This window comes from Ruditapes philippinarum, unplaced genomic scaffold (genome assembly GCF_026571515.1).
Source record: "Ruditapes philippinarum isolate M1 unplaced genomic scaffold, ASM2657151v2 ctg265_1_1_1_1, whole genome shotgun sequence".
Classification (NCBI taxonomy): Eukaryota; Metazoa; Mollusca; class Bivalvia; order Venerida; family Veneridae; genus Ruditapes; species Ruditapes philippinarum.
Window position 1 is genome coordinate 135,542 of NW_026855197.1, and position 25,065 is coordinate 160,606.

The 25,065-nt window shown below is 31.6% G+C and overlaps 1 protein-coding gene across 5 annotated transcripts in view; it reads right to left on the bottom strand.

The window, feature by feature from the left end:
- Positions 1-25,065, bottom strand: part of LOC132742433 (alpha-2-macroglobulin-like) — a 74,475-nt gene that overhangs the window by 12,020 nt on the left and 37,390 nt on the right. For all 5 annotated transcript variants that reach the window (XM_060730863.1, XM_060730860.1, XM_060730861.1 and 2 more), the window contains 14 exons: positions 18,620-18,743; positions 16,551-16,665; positions 15,878-15,991; positions 15,545-15,616; positions 13,614-13,751; positions 10,778-10,928; positions 9,968-10,144; positions 7,952-8,063; positions 7,145-7,319; positions 6,651-6,752; positions 6,163-6,343; positions 5,397-5,591; positions 2,619-2,794; positions 795-953 (listed from right to left, as the gene is read on the bottom strand). In XM_060730863.1, the coding sequence (XP_060586846.1) occupies positions 795-953; positions 2,619-2,794; positions 5,397-5,591; positions 6,163-6,343; positions 6,651-6,752; positions 7,145-7,319; positions 7,952-8,063; positions 9,968-10,144; positions 10,778-10,928; positions 13,614-13,751; positions 15,545-15,616; positions 15,878-15,991; positions 16,551-16,665; positions 18,620-18,743 (1,991 nt within the window). The remainder of the gene's footprint in view (positions 1-794; positions 954-2,618; positions 2,795-5,396; positions 5,592-6,162; positions 6,344-6,650; positions 6,753-7,144; positions 7,320-7,951; positions 8,064-9,967; positions 10,145-10,777; positions 10,929-13,613; positions 13,752-15,544; positions 15,617-15,877; positions 15,992-16,550; positions 16,666-18,619; positions 18,744-25,065) is intronic.

Sequence of the window (25,065 nt, forward strand, 5' to 3'; positions counted from 1 at the left end):
GGGCTGCTAACATCCAGCTGAAATAGAAACAGTCATGACAATCATGGCAGACATATTGACTGAGTTATCAGTTTGACATTTTAACACACTTCAAGATATCCTTCTACTGAACAGTCACGTACATTATTACACTGTATAATGTACATCATTAAATCAGAATGCATTCCTGTCATATGATACCAAATTTGACGTCAATAAACCAACTGACATCTACGTTCAATGTTGTTATAAATATTTTTATGAAGCATGTTAGAACAGAAACACATATTAATTATTTTGCATTGTAGTAAAATAAAGAACATTTTATCTTTTAAATACATTGCAATCAATCACTCAGGCCTATCAGGGTTTTTATTTATTATATTTCTGCGCATTGAACCATACATTTTACTCTACAACAATGCATGTAAAATTAATATCTTTTTCATAATTCTTTCATTTCAATTTCAGAAAAGATACTCTCAAAATGTGCCCATTTAATGTCTTACAATAAATCTAGATATGTCCAAAGTATGTTTTACAAAGTGACATCTTTGAAATGCACATAATATTATACATGTATAAACCAGACACGAAATTACTAACTGATGGATAGACAGACGGACAACCAGCAGCATAACAATATATACACCAAATTTGTTTTTATGTATAATAACCATAAACTTAAATGATATAGTACTTCTGTATTGGTGTACTGTCAAAATTCAGAATATATATATATGAGAAAAGTCACATTTGTAAACATTTACCTGACATAGTATGTGCATACATTTTATATTGTATAATGTACTTACTTTTTTCTCTGCGATAGTAGTGTATGTATCATCATTTACAACAACTGTGTCAGTTACAGTCTTGTCATCAACTTTAGCTGTGACTGTGAAATCAGCTCCCTGTTGGTTGGGGAATGTCATTGCATATGTTGCTAAAGCTCTTAAGGCAACCACAGTGTCCTATAATCAAACAACAAGGGAATGAGATCGGTACATCACTCAACTAAGATCCATTTCTAGAAAAGGTTTTACCTATATCATGTGGTTTGGCTTACAGACACCTGCTGTTACAAAACTCTAATGAGCTAAAAAAATGTAAATTATTCTGTAACACAAAATACCTTTAATATCTACATTTTACTGTAATGTTCATTACAAGTACCTGGTTTTCAATTGCTGTTACAATGATAGATGTCTACTTTCATTTAAAAGCTCATCACTATATTACATAAAAAATAATCTTTAAATAGCTTGGTCATTATTTAAAGGTTGAGGTTTATAAGCTTATCCTAAATGCCAAATATCTTACCTGTACACTTGCAGTTCATTAAAAAATAAGATTATATATTTTTTCATCTGCCAATGCAAAAGTTCTGTATTTACAAAATTATGGAATGGTCTCATACAAGAAACATTCTTGCAAAGTTTCATCAACACTGACCAAATATAATCAGAGTAAAATAAGGTATAAGACAGAAAGCAGTCTTGATGGCTCACTTAGGCACTTTGTGTCAAGTGACAAAAAGTAAAAGTTTAAAGTGAATATTTGTGATGGTTTCTGAGAAAATTAGGAAAAAAAATAAAAATAAAATGGATATAATTTACCTAAAAAAAGGTATCTGTACTTGCTTTGAACCAGTTTTTCAAGTTAAAAACATATATTTTTCATAGTTTTTGAGAAGTTAACCATAACAAAAGGGTTAATCAGGACAAAAATGCTAAGTCATAGAAGGGCATAACTTTGCAAAATGTTCTGCCCTCTTGATTTTGCATCAAATATAGTAAACCAAGTTAAAAGTGAATAACTTTGGTAGTTTCTGAGAAAACTTACCTTAACCTATTAAGTCACTGACATTGATGACAGTAAAACTCATCAAGGTGTATCCACATATGAAGTTTCAATGTTATGGCTTTATTATCATTGAAATTAATGACCATAAAATTAATGAAAACTTAACCAGGTTAAACTACGCCAATGATGACAAAAAAAGTTGGTCATGACAATACTTCCACTTTTTTCTTTGAAAAGTGGAGCTAACAATGCTATCCTATTTTTTGCTTTATCAGGGGGCATAACCCTACTTATTTTGATTAAGTTTATGTTAAATTACTCAAAGCAAAAGATCACATGCTGACAATTATTCTAAGACTATTTCATGGCTCTAACAGTCATACCTTGAGAGTTACACACAACACAAACTGGTCTAGTAACTGACAGAGTGACATTTGGGTGGACCAGGGCCATGTGGTTAGGGTATAAAATTAAGTTTTATGTGGTAATGTGGCAGTTTTATGTGTTCTAATATTATTGCATGTTAAAATGTGACATAAATATCATGATGATAGTAAGAAGATATGAAACACTCATAGATGCAGAATTATTCACTCACAGATAAATGGATGAAGGGCAACTCTTGTTACATTGATTAAGTTTTGTTAACTACTCAGTATGAATTTGTATAATATGAAGCACTGACAGCAATCTGTACAAACCAAATGATTTTCTCCATTTAAGAATAAGTCCTCAGTAAAAGACAATCATCTACAAGAAATATATACAACTGTATGAAGTTTTGCTATTAATGTTTAGATAAAACAGCATATTGGACTGAATTTTTGAAATACCTGAGTACTCTCAAATAAACCATTTCCTCTCCGTTTAGATAGTAACCATTCCTTCAATGTGTCAATTTTCTTCAACAGTGTAGCCTTTTTCTCACTATTAGTCTCTGTATTATATAAATACAGGTAGGCCATCATTCTATAACCATTCATCTCTATTGATTTTGATGGGGACTGTTCTGAAAACATAAAATCATACAACATAATTTAGAATCAGACTAGACAAAATGTTCAAAGTCAATTGTCAGATAGGAATTTTGCCTCTCCCAAGGATTGATTCAGTGATCCCTGGATTACAAATGTCATGCTCTTCCTACTGAGTTAAGACAACTGACATAAGTTCCGATGCAAAATAACTTTGTTAACACTGAAGCAAATGACCCATCAAATGATGAGTGCATCATGTCAATAGCTCTGTTTTGCCTTCAAAAAGTTGAGTTAAATATTTTATAGGTTGTAAGAGAAAGCACTGTGAAAGATATGCATTCCGTTTGAATATAATTGAACCCTCCCAATTTCTTGTAGCAAAATATCATACTCATATGGTGCTCAAACTCTACCAATTTCTTCATTTTACAAACAAACAAAAAATAGTGAAAAAATGACTAAGTTAAAAAATTTGTCTTCACAAAATGGCTCTCCTCAATGACTAGAAACCGTTACAAAATCATATAAAAGTAACATCCCTACTTCAACCATTTATTTAATAAACTTAAAGAAGATTCCCTAATTCAACCACTTAATTAATATAGAAGTATCTATAACTCAACCATTTAATTAATAAAGAAGCATTCCTAATTCAACCATTCAATTAATAAAGTAGCATTCCTAATTCAACAATTTTATTAATAAAGTAGCATTCATAATTCAACAATTTAACTAATAAAGTAGCATTCCTAATTCAACCCTTCAATTAATAAAGTAGCATTCCTAATTCAACCATTCAATTAACAAAGTAGCATTCCTAATTCAACAATTTAATTAATAAAGTAGCATGATCCCAAGTTCAACAATTCAATAAATAAAGTAGCATTCATTTTTTAAGCATTTAATAAATAAAGTAGCATTCCTAATTCAACAATCTAATTAATAAAGTAGCATCCCTAATTTAACCATTAAAATCTGTAAAGTAGAATGTCTAATTTCAGTACTGAATTGATAAAAGTGCATCTATAATTATAACATTTAATAATAAAAATAAGCATCCCTATTTTATACATTAAACAAGATATGTTTGTAAAACATGTATGCCCCCTATCGGCAGCCAATTAGTCATGTGATCAGGTTATTATGCATGACTTCTGACCCAGTGAACAAACAATTAATAAGGGTTATCTAGTATCTACTGGTCATGACTAGTCACAAGGTAATAATTATTGTGACCCCATAGGTTGTGTGCAGCAATTTAAGTTATTACAAATCTTACCAAATAATATATGCATAAATTTTATGAATCATGTAGTCCTCATTAATGACAGTAAAGTTGTTATATTACATCAGACCTTCAAATGTGTATACCAAAAGCATTTTTAGTTTAACATAAAAATATCAACCAAGGCAACTTGAGTTGTTGAGTTATTGGTCAGAAACCGTCATTAAGTACAAGGTCAATATGACATTGACCCCTTGACCCCAAAATCAATAGGGGTCATCTACTGGTCATGACCAATCATCTTACCAAGTTTGAAGTTCCTAGGCCTAAGCCTTCTTTAGTTATTGATCAGAAACCATTTTTACCTACAAGGTCAATGTGACCTTGACCTTAGACCCTTTGACCCCAAAATCAATAGGGTTCATCTGCTGGTCATGACCAATCATCATACAAAGTTTGAAGTTTCTAGGCCTAAGCATTCTTTAGTTATTGATTGGAAACCGTTTTTACCTACAAGGTCAATGTGTACCAAGTTTGAAGTTCCTAGGCCTAAGTGTTCTTAAGTTTGAAGTTCCTAGGCCTAAGCGTTCTTAAGTTATTGATCAGAAACCGTTTTTACCTAAGAGGTCAATGTGACCTTGACCTTTGACCCCTTGACCCAAAAATCACTAGGGGTCATCTACTGATCATGACCAATCACCATATCAAGTTTGAAGTCCCAAGGCCTAGGGGTTCTTAAGTTATTGATCGGAAAATGTTTTTACCTACAAGGTCAATGTGACCTTGACCTTTGACCCCTTAACCCCAAAATCAATAGGGATCATCTGCTGGTCATGACCAATCACCATAGCAAGTTTGAAGTTCCTAGGCCTAAGGGTTCTTAAGTTATTGATCGGAAACCGTTTTTACCTAAGAGGTCAATGTGACCTTGACCTTTGACCCCTTGAGCCCAAAATCAATAGGGGTCATCTACTGATCATGACCAATCACCATACCAAGTTTGAAGTTCTTAGGCCTAAGGGTTCTTTAGTTATTGATCGTACACCGTTTTTGCTTACAAGGTCAATGTGACCATGACCTTTGACCCCAAAATCAATAGGAAGCATCTACTGATCATGACCAATCACCATACCAAGTTTGAAGTTCCTAGGCCTAAGGGTTCTTTAGTTATTGATCGGAAACTGTTTTTGCTTACAAGGTCAATGTGACCTTGACCTTTGACCCCTTGACACCAAAATCATTAGGGGTCATCTACTGGTCATGACCAATCTCCATACCAAGTTTGAAGTTCCTAGGCCTAAGGGTTCTTTAGTTATCACTCGGAAACCATTTGGTCTACGGACTGACAAGTGCAAAGCAATATCTTCTTCGAAGTTGGGGCATAATTAGTAAAGTCAAACATTTTATACCATCTGACATTTGGCCGTTCCTGAAGACAGGACGGTAAGGTTTCCTTGAACATTTTTTCATGCCATTAGAACATGGTACCATACAACATTCCATATAGTTATTGCCACAATCAGTATCAGATTTGCATCTTTTAGACTCTCCTGATGTTGGACTATAAACACAAGCTTCTTCCTCCTCCAAAACTTGTTCATTTCCTGTACAAAATGGGACAATTTTTGATGAATCTTTGTCATCATAAAGCAAAAATATTAAAATTCTAGTACATGTACTTCTGAAAGCTACACACTAATCAATCATCAAGTAATTTTCAAGACAGAACTGAAGGATTTTTCAAAACCATCTTTCAAGTACTTTTCAAGTATGTGCTTTTCTTAAAAAGTTGAGTAAAATTTGTTGTTAAGATGAGTTATAATAGTATTAAATTGTATTTATTAATGATCAGATTGAATACCTTGTAAGCCCACATTGCTAAGATATTAAACAAAAAACTGGGTGGCATCTTTTGTTCCTAACTTGAGATTTACTTTCTAGCCTTTTAGCAATTTATTTCTTGAAATAAACAGAAAGATACAGAAATAGGTGCAGGCTATAATAGCCAATAATCACTCACATTACTTCAACCATACTATGTAAAAATATTCTAGTTCAGTAAACAAAAACTTTGCTTGTTGTAGTTTTTTTCAGTACCATCCAAGCATCATTTATGTTGGGTTCCATTGAATTTGGCTCAGTGGGTTCAGAAATCATCTAAAATTTAGTTACTACCTGCAAGTACATTTTCCAGTGTTTCAAGAAGAGCTGCACTGTCTACATCTGGTGTGATGGTATTAGCTCTGGCTAAAGCATAGGCAACAATTGCAAGTTGATACGGTTCTTTCTTAGCAATTAATTCCTCCTGGTGACCTTTTAACCAGCCAACTGCTCCATCTTGTAACGTTTTTGCTTCCTTCATAACAAGTTGTATAATTTACAATGGAGAAATTCCCTTGATATTTATTATATCTTGTGATAATCTTTTCAAAAATGTTTCATAAATTTATTATTTCATTAGTTTACACACCATTAAAATAAATTTCTTGTATTGAATTTCATGAAAATATGTAATTAAAATACAAGTATGGACCTATAATAGACATTAAAATATTTTGTTGTAACAAAATACAAACCAATTTTACTGTAATTCTTATAATTAAGTTTCACATTTCAATATTTTAGAGGAGACTTAAGAACTTAAATGATATAAAACCACATACCTGGGCTGAATCTGTTAAACCAGCTTTTAAAGCTGCCAATCTATAATCCATCACAGCTATTGTAATAAATGATGTAAAACCAAATCGACTAGAAGAAATTCCCTGTCATATAGAATATTCAGTAAGATTTGATAGTTATACAAACAGATACATAACAAGATATTGACACAAAGGTAAATCACATGATACAAGACAAATGTCATAAAACTTCATTTTTAAAAGAAAATATATGTCATTAATCATGTATAAAGGAATCAATCATTGAATTAGCTATCAGTTCAAGGCAAGGAAAGTTAAAATATTCAGATAGTCAACTTAATAAAAACAATGACTCCATTCAGGCTTACTTCAGATTCTATCAAACTATATTTTGGTGAGGTAGTATATAACTCAAGGTTAATTCTGTGGAAACTTCGTTTTAGATGGTGTATAATGATGTTGCTATACTAAATAAGTTTTAAATTGTTATATTGTATATAATTATATGAACTTACCTTCATTTCAGTATGAATTAATTCACCTTTCTCAATGAAATATTGGTAATCACAATCTTTCACAGTAGCATTGTTCTTGATGTAATCAAATGATTTTTTCAGAGTTTGAGGATCAATGTATGTGATATCATCAGAATATAAGAGTGAGAAAGACATCAATACATAGGCTGTTAACCTGCAAACAAATAATTAATACAATCATAAAATATTGTCACTCAGCGAAAATGTCCAGTCAAAATCAAATAACATGTTTTATGATTCATTAGAAACAATTATGCACCTTTATATGAACATTTTCAAAAGTATTTTGAATACATTTTCTAATAGATCTTTAAAAATCAATATAATATGAAGTTGTTTTACTACAGCAGGAGTACTCTGAGGGTCCTATAGTGCTCACCTTGGAAACAAGGAAATATCCCAAAAACATCCAACAAATCAAGACGAAATATCATTTAAATCAAGTATTACACGACTGATGACAGACAATGGACAAAGGTTGATCATAAAACCTCCTGTGATAATGCTAAGATGAGCAGAATTAGGTTACTGCTAAAAACTTTCAGCATAGATCTGGACAGAGACTGAGACACACGGGTAAGAACATTGTTTCTATTTACTTCATAAAGTTCACATAGACAGTTAAACTGTTTTGTGATGTATAACACACATGTATGATAAAAAAAACTCTTAAAAGTTTCATTACAAACAGAGTAAAATGTTTGAAAATATACCTAGATAAATTCAGACAAAAGTTCAACTGTTTAAAATTTGTGTTGAATAATAAGAGTAACTCAAAATATTTACCATGTACTTCCAGATTTAGTACCAGGTTTTCCACAAACACATAAATTAGCTTGTTCTCCAAATGCACTGTATGAACCATCTCGATGTAAATAGTTAAACTCCTTTCTTACACCTAAATATAAAAATATTCACATAAATGTAACACTTACCCTGTAAGTAAAAGTCTTGTCAACTTTACTTTCATGTTGCTAAATGATTGGTTTTACAGTTTATGGACAATCATATAAAAAGTACTGTTGTGTACTATTCAATTATATGTATAGTTATTGGTCTTACACTTTATATATTAGACAATCATATTGACAGTACACTACATAAAACTAGACAATCATATTTATAGATAGTAACTGGTCTTACACTTTATAAACTAGATGATATATTTAGTAACTGGTCTTACACTTTATAAATCAGACGATCATATTTAGTAACTGGTCTTACACTTTATAAACTAGACGATCATATTTAGTTACTGGTCTTACACTTTATAAACTAGACGATCATATTTAGTAATTGGTCTTATACTTTATATACTAGACAATCATATTTATAGTAACTGGTCTTACACTTTATATACTAGAAAATCATATTTACACTAATGGCATTTCTATGTACTTTACATGCTTTTCAATTACATTTATAGTAATTGGTTTTACACTTGATTTACTTGTCAATAATTTTGACAGAAATGGTCTTACACTTTATAAATTAGACAATCATATTTATAGTAACTGGTCTTACACTTTATATACTAGAAAATCATATTTACACTAATGGCATTACTATGTAGGTTATGCACTTTACAATTATATTTATAGTAATTGGTCTTTCACTTCATATTATTCTATTAAATCATATTTATTATAACTGGTCTTACACTTTATATACTAGACAATCATATCTATAGTAATTGGTCTTATATTCTATATACTAGACAATCATATTTATAGTAATTGGTCTTATACTTTATATACTAGACAATCATATTTATAGTAACTGGTCTTACACTTTATATACTAGACAATCATATTTATAGTAATTGGTCTTATACTTTATATACTAGACAATCATATTTATAGTAACTGGTCTTATACTTTATATACTAGACAATCATATTTATAGTAATTGGTCTTATACTTTATATACTAGAAAATCATATTTATAGTAATTGGTCTTATACTTTATATACTAGACAATCATATTTATAGTAACTGGTCTTACACTTTATATACTAGACAATCATATTTATAGTAATTGGTCTTATATTCTATATACTAGACAATCATATTTATAGTAACTGGTCTTACACTTTATATACTAGAAATCATATTTACACTAATGGCATTACTGTGTACTTTATGCACTTTACAATTATATTTATAGTAATTGGTCTTTCACTTCATATTATTCTATTAAATCATATTTATTATAACTGGTCTTACACTTTATATACTAGACAATCATATTTATAGTAATTGGTCTTATATTCTATATACTTGAAAATCATATTTATAGTAACTGGTCTTATATTCTATATACTAGACAATCATATTTATAGTAATTGGTCTTATATTCTATATACTAGACAATCATATTTATAGTAACTGGTCTTATATTCTATATACTAGAAAATCATATTTATAGTAACTGGTCTTATATTCTATATACTAGACAATCATATTTATAGTAATTGGTCTTATATTCTATATACTAGACAATCATATTTATAGTTACTGGTCTTACACTTTATATACTAGAAAATGATATTTACACTAATGGCATGACTATATACTTTATGCACTTTACAATTATATTTATAGTAATTGGTCTTACACTTCATGTTATTCTATCAAATCATATTTATAATAGTTTATAATAATTGGTCATGCACTTTATATACATGTATAACACAATCAAACAAACAGTTATTGCAAGATACTGTTTAAGTTGTTCATTTTACAAATACTATACATGTGCTTTCTTGATGTAATATTTGTAAATAACCTTTTTATTACTTACCTACTCCACAAACTTTTTTAAGTAGGCCTTTAGTTTTCTCATCCAGTCTATTAAGTTTAGTCAGGTAACGTGCAATGACAACTGAGGGTGTTAAGGATTTTATATTTTGTTCACCACATCCAAAAGGCATCTTGATCTTGGTAACAATAAGCCCAATAAATGTCCCCATCATATCTCCTGTAAAATATAGCAGTTTTCTTACACTATGTTTGTAATCATTGACTATAATATCTAATGTTAATTTTAACAATCTATGTGAAACAAGGGGGGCTATGATGGTTCTAGATTGCTAATCTAAAATCCATTGCTAGAAAAGTTTATGAATTCCTAAATACTGTGGTAGGTAATTAGATCAATTATTTGAAGTGCCATATTTAACCCTTAAGGACCATGACTTTTGTAGAAGTCCACTAGGCAGTGCCACATGCCAAGTATCAAACATTAAACCACATGCCAAGTATCAAACATTTTTCAAGTTTATGTTTCCTTTATATTTAGTCACTAAATGTGACGTCACTGCTGGATAAGTTACTCTAGGGTGTCCAAGCATTACTCATCAAATTTTGTAGAGCTCCACTGGTCAAAGTGTGACACATGAAATGTATATGAAATAGTCTTAAAAATAATTCCATCAAAACATTAAGTTGTTCTGTTTCCTAGCAAGTATAACATTGGAAATCTAGGCAAGGTTCCAAGTCAATATGACATATATATATGTCAATATGTCATAATGAATTATAAACTAATGGAAAATACATGTATTATGTTACAGCACAGAATAATTCGTAAAGTCCAAACTACAGGACATACCTGTTGTATATAGATACATTCTCAAAGAATCAGGTACATAGCCTGGTGTTTTGAAAAAGTTTGACATGTTGAAGTAAACTTCTTTAGGACCTGTGTTCTTTGACATGTCAATCACTAAGCTAGTATCATCCCGCATTTCACGTCCTTTCGGCTGAAATGAGACAAAACAAGAGACATGTATCCTTAAAAAAATCTAATTAATCATTCAAAGTACAAATATTATATACATGATTACAGTATGGCCCATTTTTTTATCCATAAAAGAAAACACTTAAGGGACAGTGATCCCTTAATTGAGCTGATAAGATCTGTTTGTGTAAACTTGGCAGACTCAATGCCCAAAGGAAACATGTCGAGCCCAATAACTGAGAATAGGCAGGGCGGATGAAGTGAAATTAGGGACAAAATATGTTGTCTGTTCTGTTACAGTATCATTTATTAGGGGCTTTCCAATTATTATAGTCATCAAGGTGAGACAGTGTATCATGCACATGTTAATTTTATTGTGAACATTTTGTGGCCAAGTTAATTTCAAATTCTTCCACCAATGAGTTATTGTGCCATATCTGACAAGACAAATGGTTCTTGAACAATTTAATCTCATAAAGTTATCAGATCTCATCTCATAATATTGAACATTTGTGCCAGGTTATTTGAAATTCAACTAGCAAGTTATGCTGTGGACAAGCTGATTGAGACAACCTTTTTGCATTTGACCTTAAGTATAGCCTTGACCTTTGACCTAGCCATACAGTTCTTGCATGTTACACTTCATCTCATGATGTTGAACATTTGTACAAGATTATTTGAAATTCCACCAGGCAGTGATATGAGACATGTGGTCATGGCATGATAAGATAGTGGCCATGACATGAATAGGTAAGATAGTGATCATGGCATGAAATGATAAGATAGTGATCATGGCATGAAATGGTAAGATAGTGGCTATGGCATGAAATGGTAAAATAATGGTTTTGGCATGAAATGGTAAGATAGTGATTATGGTATGAAATGGTAAGATAGTGAGCATGCCATTGAATGGTTAAATAGTGAGCATGGCATGAAATGGTAAAATAATGGCCATGGCAAGAAATGGTAAGATAGTGATCATGTCATGGAATGGTAAGATAGTGATTATGGCATGAAATGGTAAGATAGTGATCATGGCATGAAATGGTAAGATAGTGATCATGGCATGAAATGGTAAAATAGTGATCATGGCATGAAATGGTAAGATATTGATCATGGCATGAAATAGTAAAATAATGGTCATGTCATGAAATGGTAAAATAATGTTTATGGCATGAAATGATAAGATAGTGATCATGGCATGAAATGGTAAGATAGTGGCCATGGCATGAAATGTTAAGATAGTGGCCATGGCATGAAATGGTAAAATAATGGTTATGGCATGAAATGGTTAGATAGTAATCGTGGCATGAAATGAAAAGATAGTAGCCATGGCATGAAATGGTAAGATAGTGGCCATGGCATGAAATGGTAAGATAGTGCCCATGGCATGAAATGGTAAGATAGTGATCATGGTATGAAATGATAAGATAGTGCCCATGGCATGAAATGATAAAATAGTGATCATGGCATGAAATGGTAAGATAGTGATCATGGCATGAAATGGTAAAATAGTGATCATGGCATGAAATGGTAAGATATTGATCTTGGCATTGAATGGTAAGATAGTGATCATGGCATGAAATGATACAATAGTGATAATGACATAAAATGGTAACATAGTGGCCATGGCATCTAACCCAAATACTCCATTTAGGTCATCTTCTGACAAAAAGAAATGCATCTGTAAAGCTTGAAGGTCAATGGTCCATGGGTTGTCCAGTTATTGATAGAAAACCGTTTTGGCATACAAGGTCAATGTGACCTTGACCTTTGACCCTCTGATCCCAAATCAATAGGGGTCATTTTCTGGCCAAGACCAATGCACCTACAAAGTTTGAGGGCCAACAGCCGATAGCTTGTCAAGTTATTGATCGGAAACCATTTGTTCTTACAAAGTCAATTTGACCTTGACCTTTGACCCTTTGACATAAAAATTCAAAGGGGTCATCTACTGGTCAAGAATAATGCATCTACAAAGTTTGAAGGCCAACAGCCTATGGGTTGTCAAAGTAATAATTGGAAACCGTTTTTACCTACAAGGTCAATGTCACCTTGACCTTTGACCCCTTGACCCCAAAATCAAAAGGGTTATCTGATGGTCATGAACAATCACCGTACCAAGTTTAAAGTTCCTAGGCCTAAGTGTTCTTTAGTTATTGATCATAAATCGTTTTACCTACAAGGTCAATGTGATCTGACCTTTGACCCCTTGCCCCTAAAATCAATAGGGGTCATTTGCTGGTCATGAACAATCACCAAACCAAGTTTGAAGTTCCTAGGCCTAAGTGTTCTCTAGTTATTGATTGAAAACCATTTTTACTTACAAGGTCAATGTGACCTTGACCTTTGACCCCTTGACCCCAAAACCAATAGGGGTCATCAACTGGTCATGACCAATCACCATACCAAGTTTGAAGTTCCTAGGCCTAAGCGTTCTTTAGTTCTCTAGTTATCATGCGGGAACCATTTGGTATACTGACCGACAGACCAATAGAACAACCGGCAGACAAATGCAAAGCAGTATACCCTATCTTCTTTGAAGGGGGGCATAATAATTAATAAATACATATATATATATATTAATTCCTTGTCCATAAAAACATAATGTTGTACATCATGAGTCATTTGTATTGAAACCCTACAAATATTAAACTCATATTTTGCACCATTTGAAAAGAAATATATATATTTATATATAACTCACCTTCACTATCAAAGGTCTAATCACAGTATCCTGGTTTTTGTTGTTATTTACATCTTTAGCTATGGCTTTCAATGGAATATCTCCAACTTTATCAAACGTGACAAGGACTCTCTGTACACCAGATGTTCCAGCACCAATCTGTATAATTTACATATATTTCTTGTCTCAAAATATGTTTCAAACACAAGTGATTATAAAATTGATTTTCAAAATAAAAAGTACACCTTCATGTGAAATAATATTCTTCTTTATGTAAACAGAAATGAGTTCCCTCCTATGTGGGAGCATATATTTAGAGTATATCTAAAATACTGCCAAAATCAAAGTTGTATATAGCATTAAGACATCTTCAGTTTGTTTAATATGTATCTGGTAGCGATTATATAATGGTCAATATTTCATCTTTACAAACTGCAAAAATAATCATTTTATTTACAATAGCTTAATTTTCATAATATAAAAATATAACAAGAGCTGTCCGTAAGACAGCGCGCTCGACTTTTTTATTGCTTGCCAATAAAAAAAGTTTTTGCAGTAAAAGGCAATACAAGAATCTCTGTATTTTTAAAGTGAACAATGGCCATGAGCATTAAGATATTTAGTGAAGAATTATTTTATTATGACATAATTTATGGTAAAGTGAACAAGTGGATAGGAATGAATTTTTTTAGATTTTTTAAGTTTTTTAGTGCTTGCCTATAATACAAAACATTGACAGTTAAGGGCCATAATTCAAATAAAATCTTTGACAGAATTACCTTCTCCTGGACATGTTTGGGAATCATGATTGTAAACAAGTATTCCAACTTTCAAATTAATATCTCAAACAGTTCAGTCAAAAAGTGGACTGGTACTAAAAACTTAACCAAGATTCTAAGTCGATAAAAGGCCTTAATTTTTAAAACAAATCCTTGACAGAGTTACCTTCTCTTGCGTACAGATGGGGGTAATGATGTGAAATAGCATTAAAAGTTTCAAAGCAATATCTCAAAGGGTTAAGGCAATAAGTGGATTTTACCCAAATTCAATGTATTTTCTAAGTCAAAAAGGGGCATAATTCTGTCAAAAACCTTGACAGAGTTATGTCCTCTTGTCTGTTGATGAAGGTCGTGATGGTAAACAAGTATGGTCAGTTTCAAAGCAATACCTCCAATGGTTTTGAAATAAAGTGAGGTGGTACAAAAAACTTAACCAAGCTCAATACACTTTCTAAGTCAAAAAAGGGCCATAATTCTGTCAAAAACCTTGACAGAGTTATGTACTCTTGTCTGTAGATGGAGGTTATGATGGTGAACAAGTATGGTAAGTTTCAAAGCCATACTTGTAATACTTCTGAAATAAAGTGGGGTGGTACGAAAAACTTAACCAAGGTGTGACGCCGACGCCGACGCCGACGCCGGGGCGAGTAGGATAGCTCCCCTTTTCATAGAAAAGTCGAGCTAAAAATAATCAAAGTAACAACAAACATTCCAATTTCATATTGTATTTATTTGTAACAAGATGTACTGTGAATTCACTTATATTCGTGGGCATGAAATTTCGTGGTTTTATAAAAACGGGCATTTTCGTGGGTTCCTAAATTCGTGGATTTTCAATTTCTTGTAAAAAAATAAAATAAATACCATAATGCAAAGTAATCTTACACTTATTCGCTGCGCATTTTACTTACCCCATGTACATATTTTTGCATATCACACATGGCTTGTCAATAATTTTAATCCTTGCCTCTGGGCATTCATGACACAAAAATCGGCAAAAAAGCGCAAATGCATGTTTGTAATATATAGTATAGAGACATGGCAAGAAGTATTTGTTGGGATAAAATTTTGTCAGATCTTAAATTCGTGGATTGACCTACCCACGAAAATCTTGAAAATTTGTGCCCCATGAATAATAATGATTTTACAGTATGCAGGTTTAAAAATACTTGCTGTTATTGGTTTGCTGAAAACTGATTTGTCTTTAATGGTATAATTGCTTGATTCAACAAGTTCCACGGTTACCTGTAACACATATAAAATTAAACCATTAAAAATTGTAAATAATTGGTGAAAAACTTTAATAATGAATTTGATAACACATGAAATGAGGGAATGACATAATACACTGTAGTTAACTTTAACTTTTTCCTGCTTATCTTGTGATAACCAAACTGTAAAACTTGAGAAATATTTAAAGCATTTAAAACAATCAGAATCTGTTTTTGTTATAAATAAAACAAACTAATTCATTCAGGTGTTATAATAGTAAAAACTACAACATACAGTTAATTGTATATCCTTGTAGTTGAACACAAGTATATCTAAGTTGACACTTTCACTCTGTACAACAGAATATGGCAGATACATAGATATAAAGAACTCCTGGAACACTGTTATCTGCAAAAACAACACAAAATTCCATGGAGAAAAAACAATATATTTGAGATATACATATATCATTAGTTATAAAGATCGTTGACAGGTTATATGGCCCTATTTGTAAACATAACCCGAGCCGTCAGGCCATATCACCTGTCAATAATCTTTATAACGAATTTATAATACAGCAGACATCATTTTTAGAGAAACAAGTAAGATTTCTTCATGAATCAACAGCAGCCGTGTATATAAAACTCTATAACCGTCACGATTATCCAATGAAAAATGACGTTACAAATGTGCAGTATTATAATATTAGTTATAAAGATATATATAACTTTTTTGACAGGTTATACAGTCCTCATACAAAAATCAGCTTGTATGTCCGTGCTTGTATGTCCATGACATCTGATCATGAAATTTTCCCTAAAAATGTTTTAGGCCAGACTGTAAAATGGACAAGTCCATTTAAGATATTTAATTCAGTAATGTTTAATATAATCTTCACATATTGCAGTTAATCTGCATGTAATTCATAGAGAAGCAGACGACATCATTCAGCTATGTCAGTATATACCTCTTTTTTGTCCGACACAGATAATCCATGATCATTATTGAATCCAAAAGCTGTCACCTCCCAGTTTGTGATTGAATCAGGCACTATCACATCTTCCTTGTACATTCCATCAGAACTAAAGGTATATTTTAAGTATAGCCAAGTATTATACAATGCATCAAGTAAAACATTTATACATGTATTATACATGACATCATATAAATCACACCTCCCAACATTAACATTAAAATTGATATTTCACTAATTTTTCTTATCATCATTTATGTGAAAATAATTACCGATATATCAAAATATACCAGAATCTGAAAAAACGTCTTTGACAGGATGACCTCTTAAGTTGTTTTCCTTTTGGTTGACATGGCAACAAGAGTTCTTCATAGAAAATGATTTTGAAAAGAATCACCCGGAGAATATGTTGATCACACTGACCAGAAGTGCTTAAGAAAGATATGTTCTTATTTTCTTTTATTGACCTAATTCTTTTGTTGCAGATTTTGTTGAATATACTTGTTTGTTAACCAATATAAGTTAATAAATTTAACCAGAAAAAGTTCAAATAATTTTAAGTAAAATAATACAACAACTGAATATAACTGATCATTTTTCAAAAGGCAGGAGTATCTTAATCTAGACCTTAATATATGCATGCATTTACAAACAAGCAATTATCACAAAGTATTGCAAGCAATACAAAAGTCCCCTACTGGTTAGAACCCACAAGAAGTCTGTCAATTTTAACATCCCTTATAAATAGGTCCAAATAATTTTCTGTTTTTGAAATATTTGAAGTCTATTTGGGGTCATAGCAACCAGATGTTTCAATGTATTAAGAAAAAAACAAGACAACTGCAAGAAGTGTTAATGCTAGTCTTTAAAGGGCATCCACTATCAATAACCAATTTTCAAAAATATTATAACTTTAAAAGGGGCATAAATTCTATCGGATAAAGTCAATTGTCTTACAACTATGGTATAATAATCAAGTATTACAAGTTTCAAGTTAACAGCTTAATGATACTACTAATAATATGGAATTTTGACAAAAAATATTAGTTAAAAAGGGGCACAACTTCAAAAATATAGCTTTTAGAATAATGTCCCTTATCTTTCAACAGTTGCACCTTGCCATGACAAACAAGATTTCCAAAATTCATGTTGATTACTCATTTTTTGAACCATTCCACTTAATAGGTAATTTTGACATAAATACTTGGTTAAAAAGGGACATAACTCTAATATAATGTATATATTGCTTTCAACATAATGACCTTTCTTTAACAAGTATAGCTTGTCATGATTCTCAAGTGTTCCTGAAGTTTCATGTTGATATTTTTTATAGTTTTGAAATTACCACTTAATAGGCAATTCTGACAAATCTAATGAATTGAGGCATAACTCCAGAGATAGAGCTTTCAGTAAAATACAACTGCCTTACAACTGCTTCTTTTCATGATAAGCAACCATTCCAAGTTTCATATTGTTTAGTAATGGTTATACATTAAAGATGTAACATGATAACAACAACAACAAACGATGCCTAACAATCACAAAGCTCCGTTGAAAATTATCGACACAATTTTCATTATACTGCCATCTATCCATATTTTAAAATATTTTCAGAACTTTATGAGTTATAGCAATACATTGTATATATTTTAACCATATTTTATGTTTATTTGTCACCACAATTTTCAACATAGGAAAAGGAAAAAAGATGTGCATAATCTCCATACTGCCATCTATCCATATTTAAAGTTTCATAAAAAAATATTCAGGTAATTTTGAGTTATCACAGGATCTAGGTTTGCCAATGGATGTCTGGCCAAAATGGAATAAGGGGCCATTTTTTTCATTTTCTTTTGACAACTATTATAGAGGGTCTATGGCCCCTTACTCTATTGTTATTGAATGAACTCTATTGTTCTCTTTTGTTCTGTTTACAGTAAGATGGCCCTCTATCCCTATTCGGTAGTGTGGACTGATGACAGACAGACAGATGGATGGACAGAAGATAAACCTACAGTCTCTCTGGTAAAAACGATTAGGGGACTAATAAACATTATGCAAACTTTGTCAAAACGAGATCCCAGATCCAGGTATCTGGAAAATTTTCCCTCTCTTTATTCTCTTCACCACCCGTGTCTTCGTCAGTATCATCAACGTTTTCTTCTACATCAGGAACAGGTAGACTTTCTAAAACATCATATATAAACTTGTCAATTATTAATTCATACAAATTATCAACAAGATACAGATGTAAACTGGTAAATACAAGATAATAACATACAGTTTTGGTAATCTTTGTCAAAATATAAACATGTATTTAATAATTCTAATTCTTTACTTTTACTTCTAAATAACAAAATATTTCTTATTTATTAATAATTAATGATAAAATAAATAATTGGTAGCTAAAATTATTACTTTTTACAGTGCAAAATAAAACTTTTATCATCTCTAAACAATCACCTTGCAGAAAGAGCATTTTAACAATGACTAGTGATAAAACTAAAGGCAGTTATATTAGGTAGTTAGATATATAATAAAAGAACTTAATAGTGTTACTATAATTATATTGACAGAGAATTATAGCAAAAAATAAAAGATGTGTAAGTGGTGAAAGTACTGTTAATTTGAAGGTAAAATAATTATATCAATATAACAAGCATCAATAATAAAGTTAAAATTGCAAAAAGTGGCTGAAGAGCAAAATAAAACCTATAAGAAAACAAAAGAGTGCCAAGATAAACAATGTAAGATTGTCACAGTCATCAAAATTCCAGAAATGGCATTCAAATCTAATTCCTATTTTCAGCTATTGCTCTGCCATCTTATTTGAGCAGAGACAGGAACAATTTTTGTTGATTTATACAGGACTACAAAAAGTGAGTTCTATTGAGTTTTATAAACAAGAGGGCCATGATGGCCCTGAAGTCGCTCACCTGTATATAGGCCCCGTAGTGGGGCTAGTTTAAACCCCCAGGGCTTTTATTTGAACTAACTTGGTAGACACCCATTAGAAAATGTTTCATGCTTAACATCTAAGGTCTAGCTGGTCAAGTTTTTTCTTTACACATATAGTTAAAAACAATGACACACCTGGGGCAGGGCCAGTTTGGACCCAAGGGCTTTTATTTGAACAATCTTTGTCGACACTTACTAGAAAATGTTTCATGCTTAATATCTGAACTCTAGCTATTCGGATTTTTCGAAGAATATTTATAAGTTTTTGCTATACACATATAAGGAAAATCAATGACCCCCAGGGTGGGGCCAATTTTGACCCCAGGGCTTTTATTTGAACAAACTTTGTAGACACTTACTTGAAGATGTTTCATGCTTAATATCTAAACTCTAGCTATTTGGGTTTTTTCAAAAAAAATTTTTTAAGTTTTTGCTATACACATATAAGGAAAATCAATGTCCCCTGGGGCCGGGCCAATTTTGACCCCAGGGCTTTTATTTGAACAAACTTTGTAGACACTCTCTAGAAGATGCTTCGTGCTTAATATCTAAACTCTAGCTATTTGAGTTTTTTCAAAGAAGATATTTTAAGTTTTCGATATACACATATAAGGAAAATCAATTAGGCCAGGGGCGGGGCCAATTTTGACCCCAGGGCTTTTATTTGAACTAGCTCTTTGGGTTCTTTAAAAGAAGATTTTTAAGTTTTTACTTTATGCATATAGGGAAAATCAATGACCCCCTGGGGCAGGGCCAATTTTGACCCCAGGGTTTTTATTTGAACAAACTTGGTAGACACTCACTAGAAGATGTTTCATGCCAAATATCTAAGCTCTAGCTCTTTGGGGTTTTAGAAGAAGATATTTAAAGTTTTTTTCTTTTGGTTGCCATGGCAACAAGAGTTAGGGCATCCAGAGTTCTGCATGGAATTAAATTCTTTGAACAATTTTCAAAGGTGACCACCAAAGGAACATTCCTGTGAAGTTTGGATGAAATTAGCTTAGTGGTTTATGAGGAGATGTCATTTAAAGTAAAAGTTTACGGACGCTGGCCGGACACTGGACGAAAAGCGATCACAAAAGCTCACCCTGTCACTTTGTGACAGGTGAGCTAAAAACTGGTTTAACCAAGGAGACAAGCTCCAACAGCCATCTTGTATAACAGACCAGAAATGTAACAGGCCTGGAGCAGGGAAAATTCTGACTGACTTTCTTTAAAATCTTTTAAAAAGCTAAAGAGGAAATGCCATTTTCTAGCAATGAATCTCAGGTGTGCAATCTAGGGGCCACCTGATTGCCCTCTTGTATGAGAAATTAATTACTTTGCACAAAGTTTTGGAAGTTTCTTATTTTTATTTACATTTTTTATATACTTATAAATGAAATATTGAGAAATATTGAAATAAAATGCATATTTTTATTTTCCGTACTTTCACTGTAAAAATTTATTTTTCACTGTAGTGAAACAAATTTTCTGTATTTTCACTGGTGTCTTGCTGGACTACTCTCTTCTTAAATTAGCCAATAAAATTCATAAGGTTAAAAAAGAGAAAAAGTATATAATAAACAGGAATTTAAAGTTTCTTTTATTAATTTAGATTTATTATCATCTTGTGGTATGAAAATTATCATATTTCACTCATGACTATTGCCATTTGTGAAATATTTATTTTCATACCACTTGATGAAAATAAATCCTGTATTTATAGAAGGAACTTGAATATCCTCTATATTCTTAAGTGACATAGAATTAGATTTTGTTATTTTTGTATCAATATTTTTGTTCTTGTTCATACGCAAGCTGAGTAACAATGACAGTGGCAATATATCACCCTCCAAAATAAACCTTGCATGCTCTTCTTCTTACACATGTTACTTTAAGTAATATTAAAGCAATAATTATACTTAATGTCTTCTACACAATTATAACTGTAAGTGATACTCTGTACATTTGATGATGGTTTCATTGAGTTGTAGGGTGAAAAAAATATTAAAATGTCACAATTGTTCAACACAGAAGTAAGTACTGTTAACAAATGATGAGATGGTATAGAAAGACAGCATGGCCAGTCTCCTTTATGAGGGTACAAAAATCAGACCAACAAGCAAATTCGTTGAATTTATATCCCCCGCCGAGTACTGGTTATTATTAACACAACAACTGAAGACATAAGGCTTTATTTATATATTAATCATGGCATAAACTGTAATATTCTTTGAACTTGAAGCCTTGTACCTTCAAACAAGAAGAATTTTTAAGTTTTCACTATATACATATAAGGAAAATCTATGACCCCCTGGAGTGGGGCCAATTTTGACCCCAGCGCTAAAATTTGAACAATTTTGGTAGAGGACCTATAGGTTATATCATATACCAAATATCAAAGCTCTAGGCCTTGTACTTTCAGACAAGATTTTTTAATTTTGCATTTTTGAAACTCCTTTTCTGGCCCTGTGACCTATTTATGCAACAGACCAGAACCATTTGATCAACTTTGGCAGGGGACCACCCTAGGATCATTCCTGTAAAGTTTGGTTGCTGTGTGTCAAATACATTTTGAGTTACATGCGACACAAGTTGAAAATTGCAAAGTCAAGGGCAATAACTCTAAAAATACTAAATATATCCAGATGAAAATACCCAGGTGCACAACTACACATACTGATCAACATTCCTGTAAAGTTTCATGACTCTAGGTCAAATACTTTTTGAGTTACATGCGACACAAGTTGAAAATTACAAAATTTTACTAAGTCAAGGGCAATAACTCTAAAAATACTAAAAATATCCAGACGAAAATACCAAGGTGCACAACTACACATACTGATTAACATTCCTGTAAAGTTTAATGACTCTAGGTCAAATACTTTTTGAGTTACATGCGACACAAGTTGAAAATTACAAAATTTTACTAAGTCAAGGGCAATAACTCTAAAAATGCTAAAAATATCCAGACGAAAATACCCAGGTGCACAACTTCACATGCTGATCAACATTCCCATAAAGTTTCCTTGAATTCCAGCCATTAGTTGCAGAGATCTACTCCGGAAACAAAATTCGGACGGACGGATGGACGGACAACGCCAAAACTATATCCCCCTCCCGATTCCATCGGCGGGGGATAACAAATGTGCAAATATTCTAGCACATATTTTTAATTCTTGCCACCAGTATAGATATACCCATGTAATAACAAAGGTGCAACCATTTCTGAAGTTATGGTGCATGATTTATATAACTTTTGTTAAAGACTTCAAAGTGATGCTACATGCCAAAGATCTAAGCTCTAAACATTGTGGTTCCTGATGGGGTTTAGGGGAGCAAATGTTTAAAAGAAATTTTGGAGAACATATACAACACGACGGACACATTACAAAAGCTCACTTCTAAGCAAAAAGTTGGCTAAAAACATCAGTTATGTGTGTTTTATAAAAATTCTGATTTATTCAAAGTTTGTCTCAAAGTCTTATCTAACTAGAATATAAACTATCAACAGCAGATAAAAATTGTCCCCTGTTCAGTACAGTAGCAAGACAAAGTCACTTTGTGGGTGAAGCCAGAGTGTAGAATAGAGTTACTTTCTTTTTTTGAAAGACTTTACTCATGCACTGTACTTGTTTCTCCCTCGGGAAATGTTGTTTGATTGTGAAGTAAAAAGTATTAGATAAATAATTTTTCACCTTCCACTTTAGGGTCTTTGGTATCAGTCCAGCACTTTATGCTTTACATTATATAACTGACAACATCACAAATGCAACTTAAAGCAGTTATTTCACCAGAGGTCAATGACTGTAATGTCATGCCGATTATTATCTGATATAGGCTATGAAAAATATTTACATATAAGACCCAAAGACAGGATTATATTTTGACCAAGGAATCATTATTGGCTTAAAGCAAGGAAAATACATCGCTGTAAGCAATCATGTTGGGTAAAAAAAAAAACAATTCATAACCTTAGCAAACATATTATTGAATTTTAATATAGTGTTTCATACAACTTTTTACACAAGACAACATTTAATTAAATGAATGGAAATAGTATTGATTTATTTTTTAAGATTGAAATTGTAAATAATGTAACTTTTCAAGGTAAATTATGTGCTGAATACAAAACGGCCATATTGACTCTGATTGCTTGTCATGTGAAGTTTCACTTCTACAATGGGCACATTTTTCATAAGCATTTCAAATATTGATATAAACAACAGTTAGATATTCTCATTAAACATTTCATGAAAAAAAATGTTAATTAACAAGAGTTCACTTATTGTTTTTTAAATGAACATTAATAATATTTTGCTCCAGAATAATTTCATTACCTGCTTTATTAAGATACCTTGCATCAGATCATATATCTCACACTAATACCAACAACATTCATACATGTATATAATTCTTTCATTATATACTTTCAACATTATTTTTCATAAATTAATTAATGCATTACAAACCTTCCATTATGGACCAATCACTTAAAGTGCACAAGGGGTTTAAATTTAAATATTAACTCAACATTGAGATCATTAAAAGCCAAAAGTTCAATAATATAATACCAAAACTGTATCTATTACATGAAAACTGGGGAAACATAAGATTTAAAATTAGTAGATGCAATTCAAAGTTATTAAATAAATAAAAATCCACACATGTTGACTTTGTAAAATCTGGTAACAAGAGCTACAAGTCCTAAGGGTCACTCACGTTCATTATTTTCTTTATTCTAAAGTCACACATTAGAGGAAAAATATCATAGTAAAGACTACTCACATAAAATCTTAATTTTGACCTTGATGATCAAGGTCATTCAAAGGTCAAGGTCAAATTTGTATTAATCATCATGCCAGTTTTATAATAAGTGCTCTCTTGCCCAAGAATGAATCAAACCCTTCAATGAATTTGTAACAATTATTTTTCTTAAATCTAACCAAAATTCAATAATTTGACCTTCCTGGTCAAGGTAAATTAAAGGTAAAATCAAATCAGAATAATTCAACATGTTGGTTTTGTCATATGTGTTCTTTTGTCTAAGTATGAATCAAATTAAAAATAAAGTTATATTTTAATTGTTTAACTAATAGGTTTTGTCATAATGGTATTTTTATTGTAAAAAAAAAATCCATATAAAAACAAGAGCCCGGTTTGAACATGTGATGTTCCCGAATAGGTTTTTGACACAGGAAAGTACACCTCTTGTAATTTCAGACTTATGTCCCTGGACAAAGTTCAAAGTGCAATAATTCCAAAATTAGGCATGGAAGAGTTATTTTTCTTTGCACTGGACTTCTAATCAATGAGAAGAAGAATTTCATAAGACATGTTGTCTTTCATTCTAATCCTGTTTTTTAAGAATATTTGAATTGCTCTCTGTATATTGTGAATTATAACATGTATAATTATATATTCTGAGAAATAAAATATGTTTAAACTAAACTAAAAACTAATCAATGAGATCTATCTACCTACAAAGTTTCTTGTTGATACATGTACCTCTTATGGTTTCCGAGTCCCAAACAAAGTTCAAAATCTAAAAATGAACAAAGGGCAATAA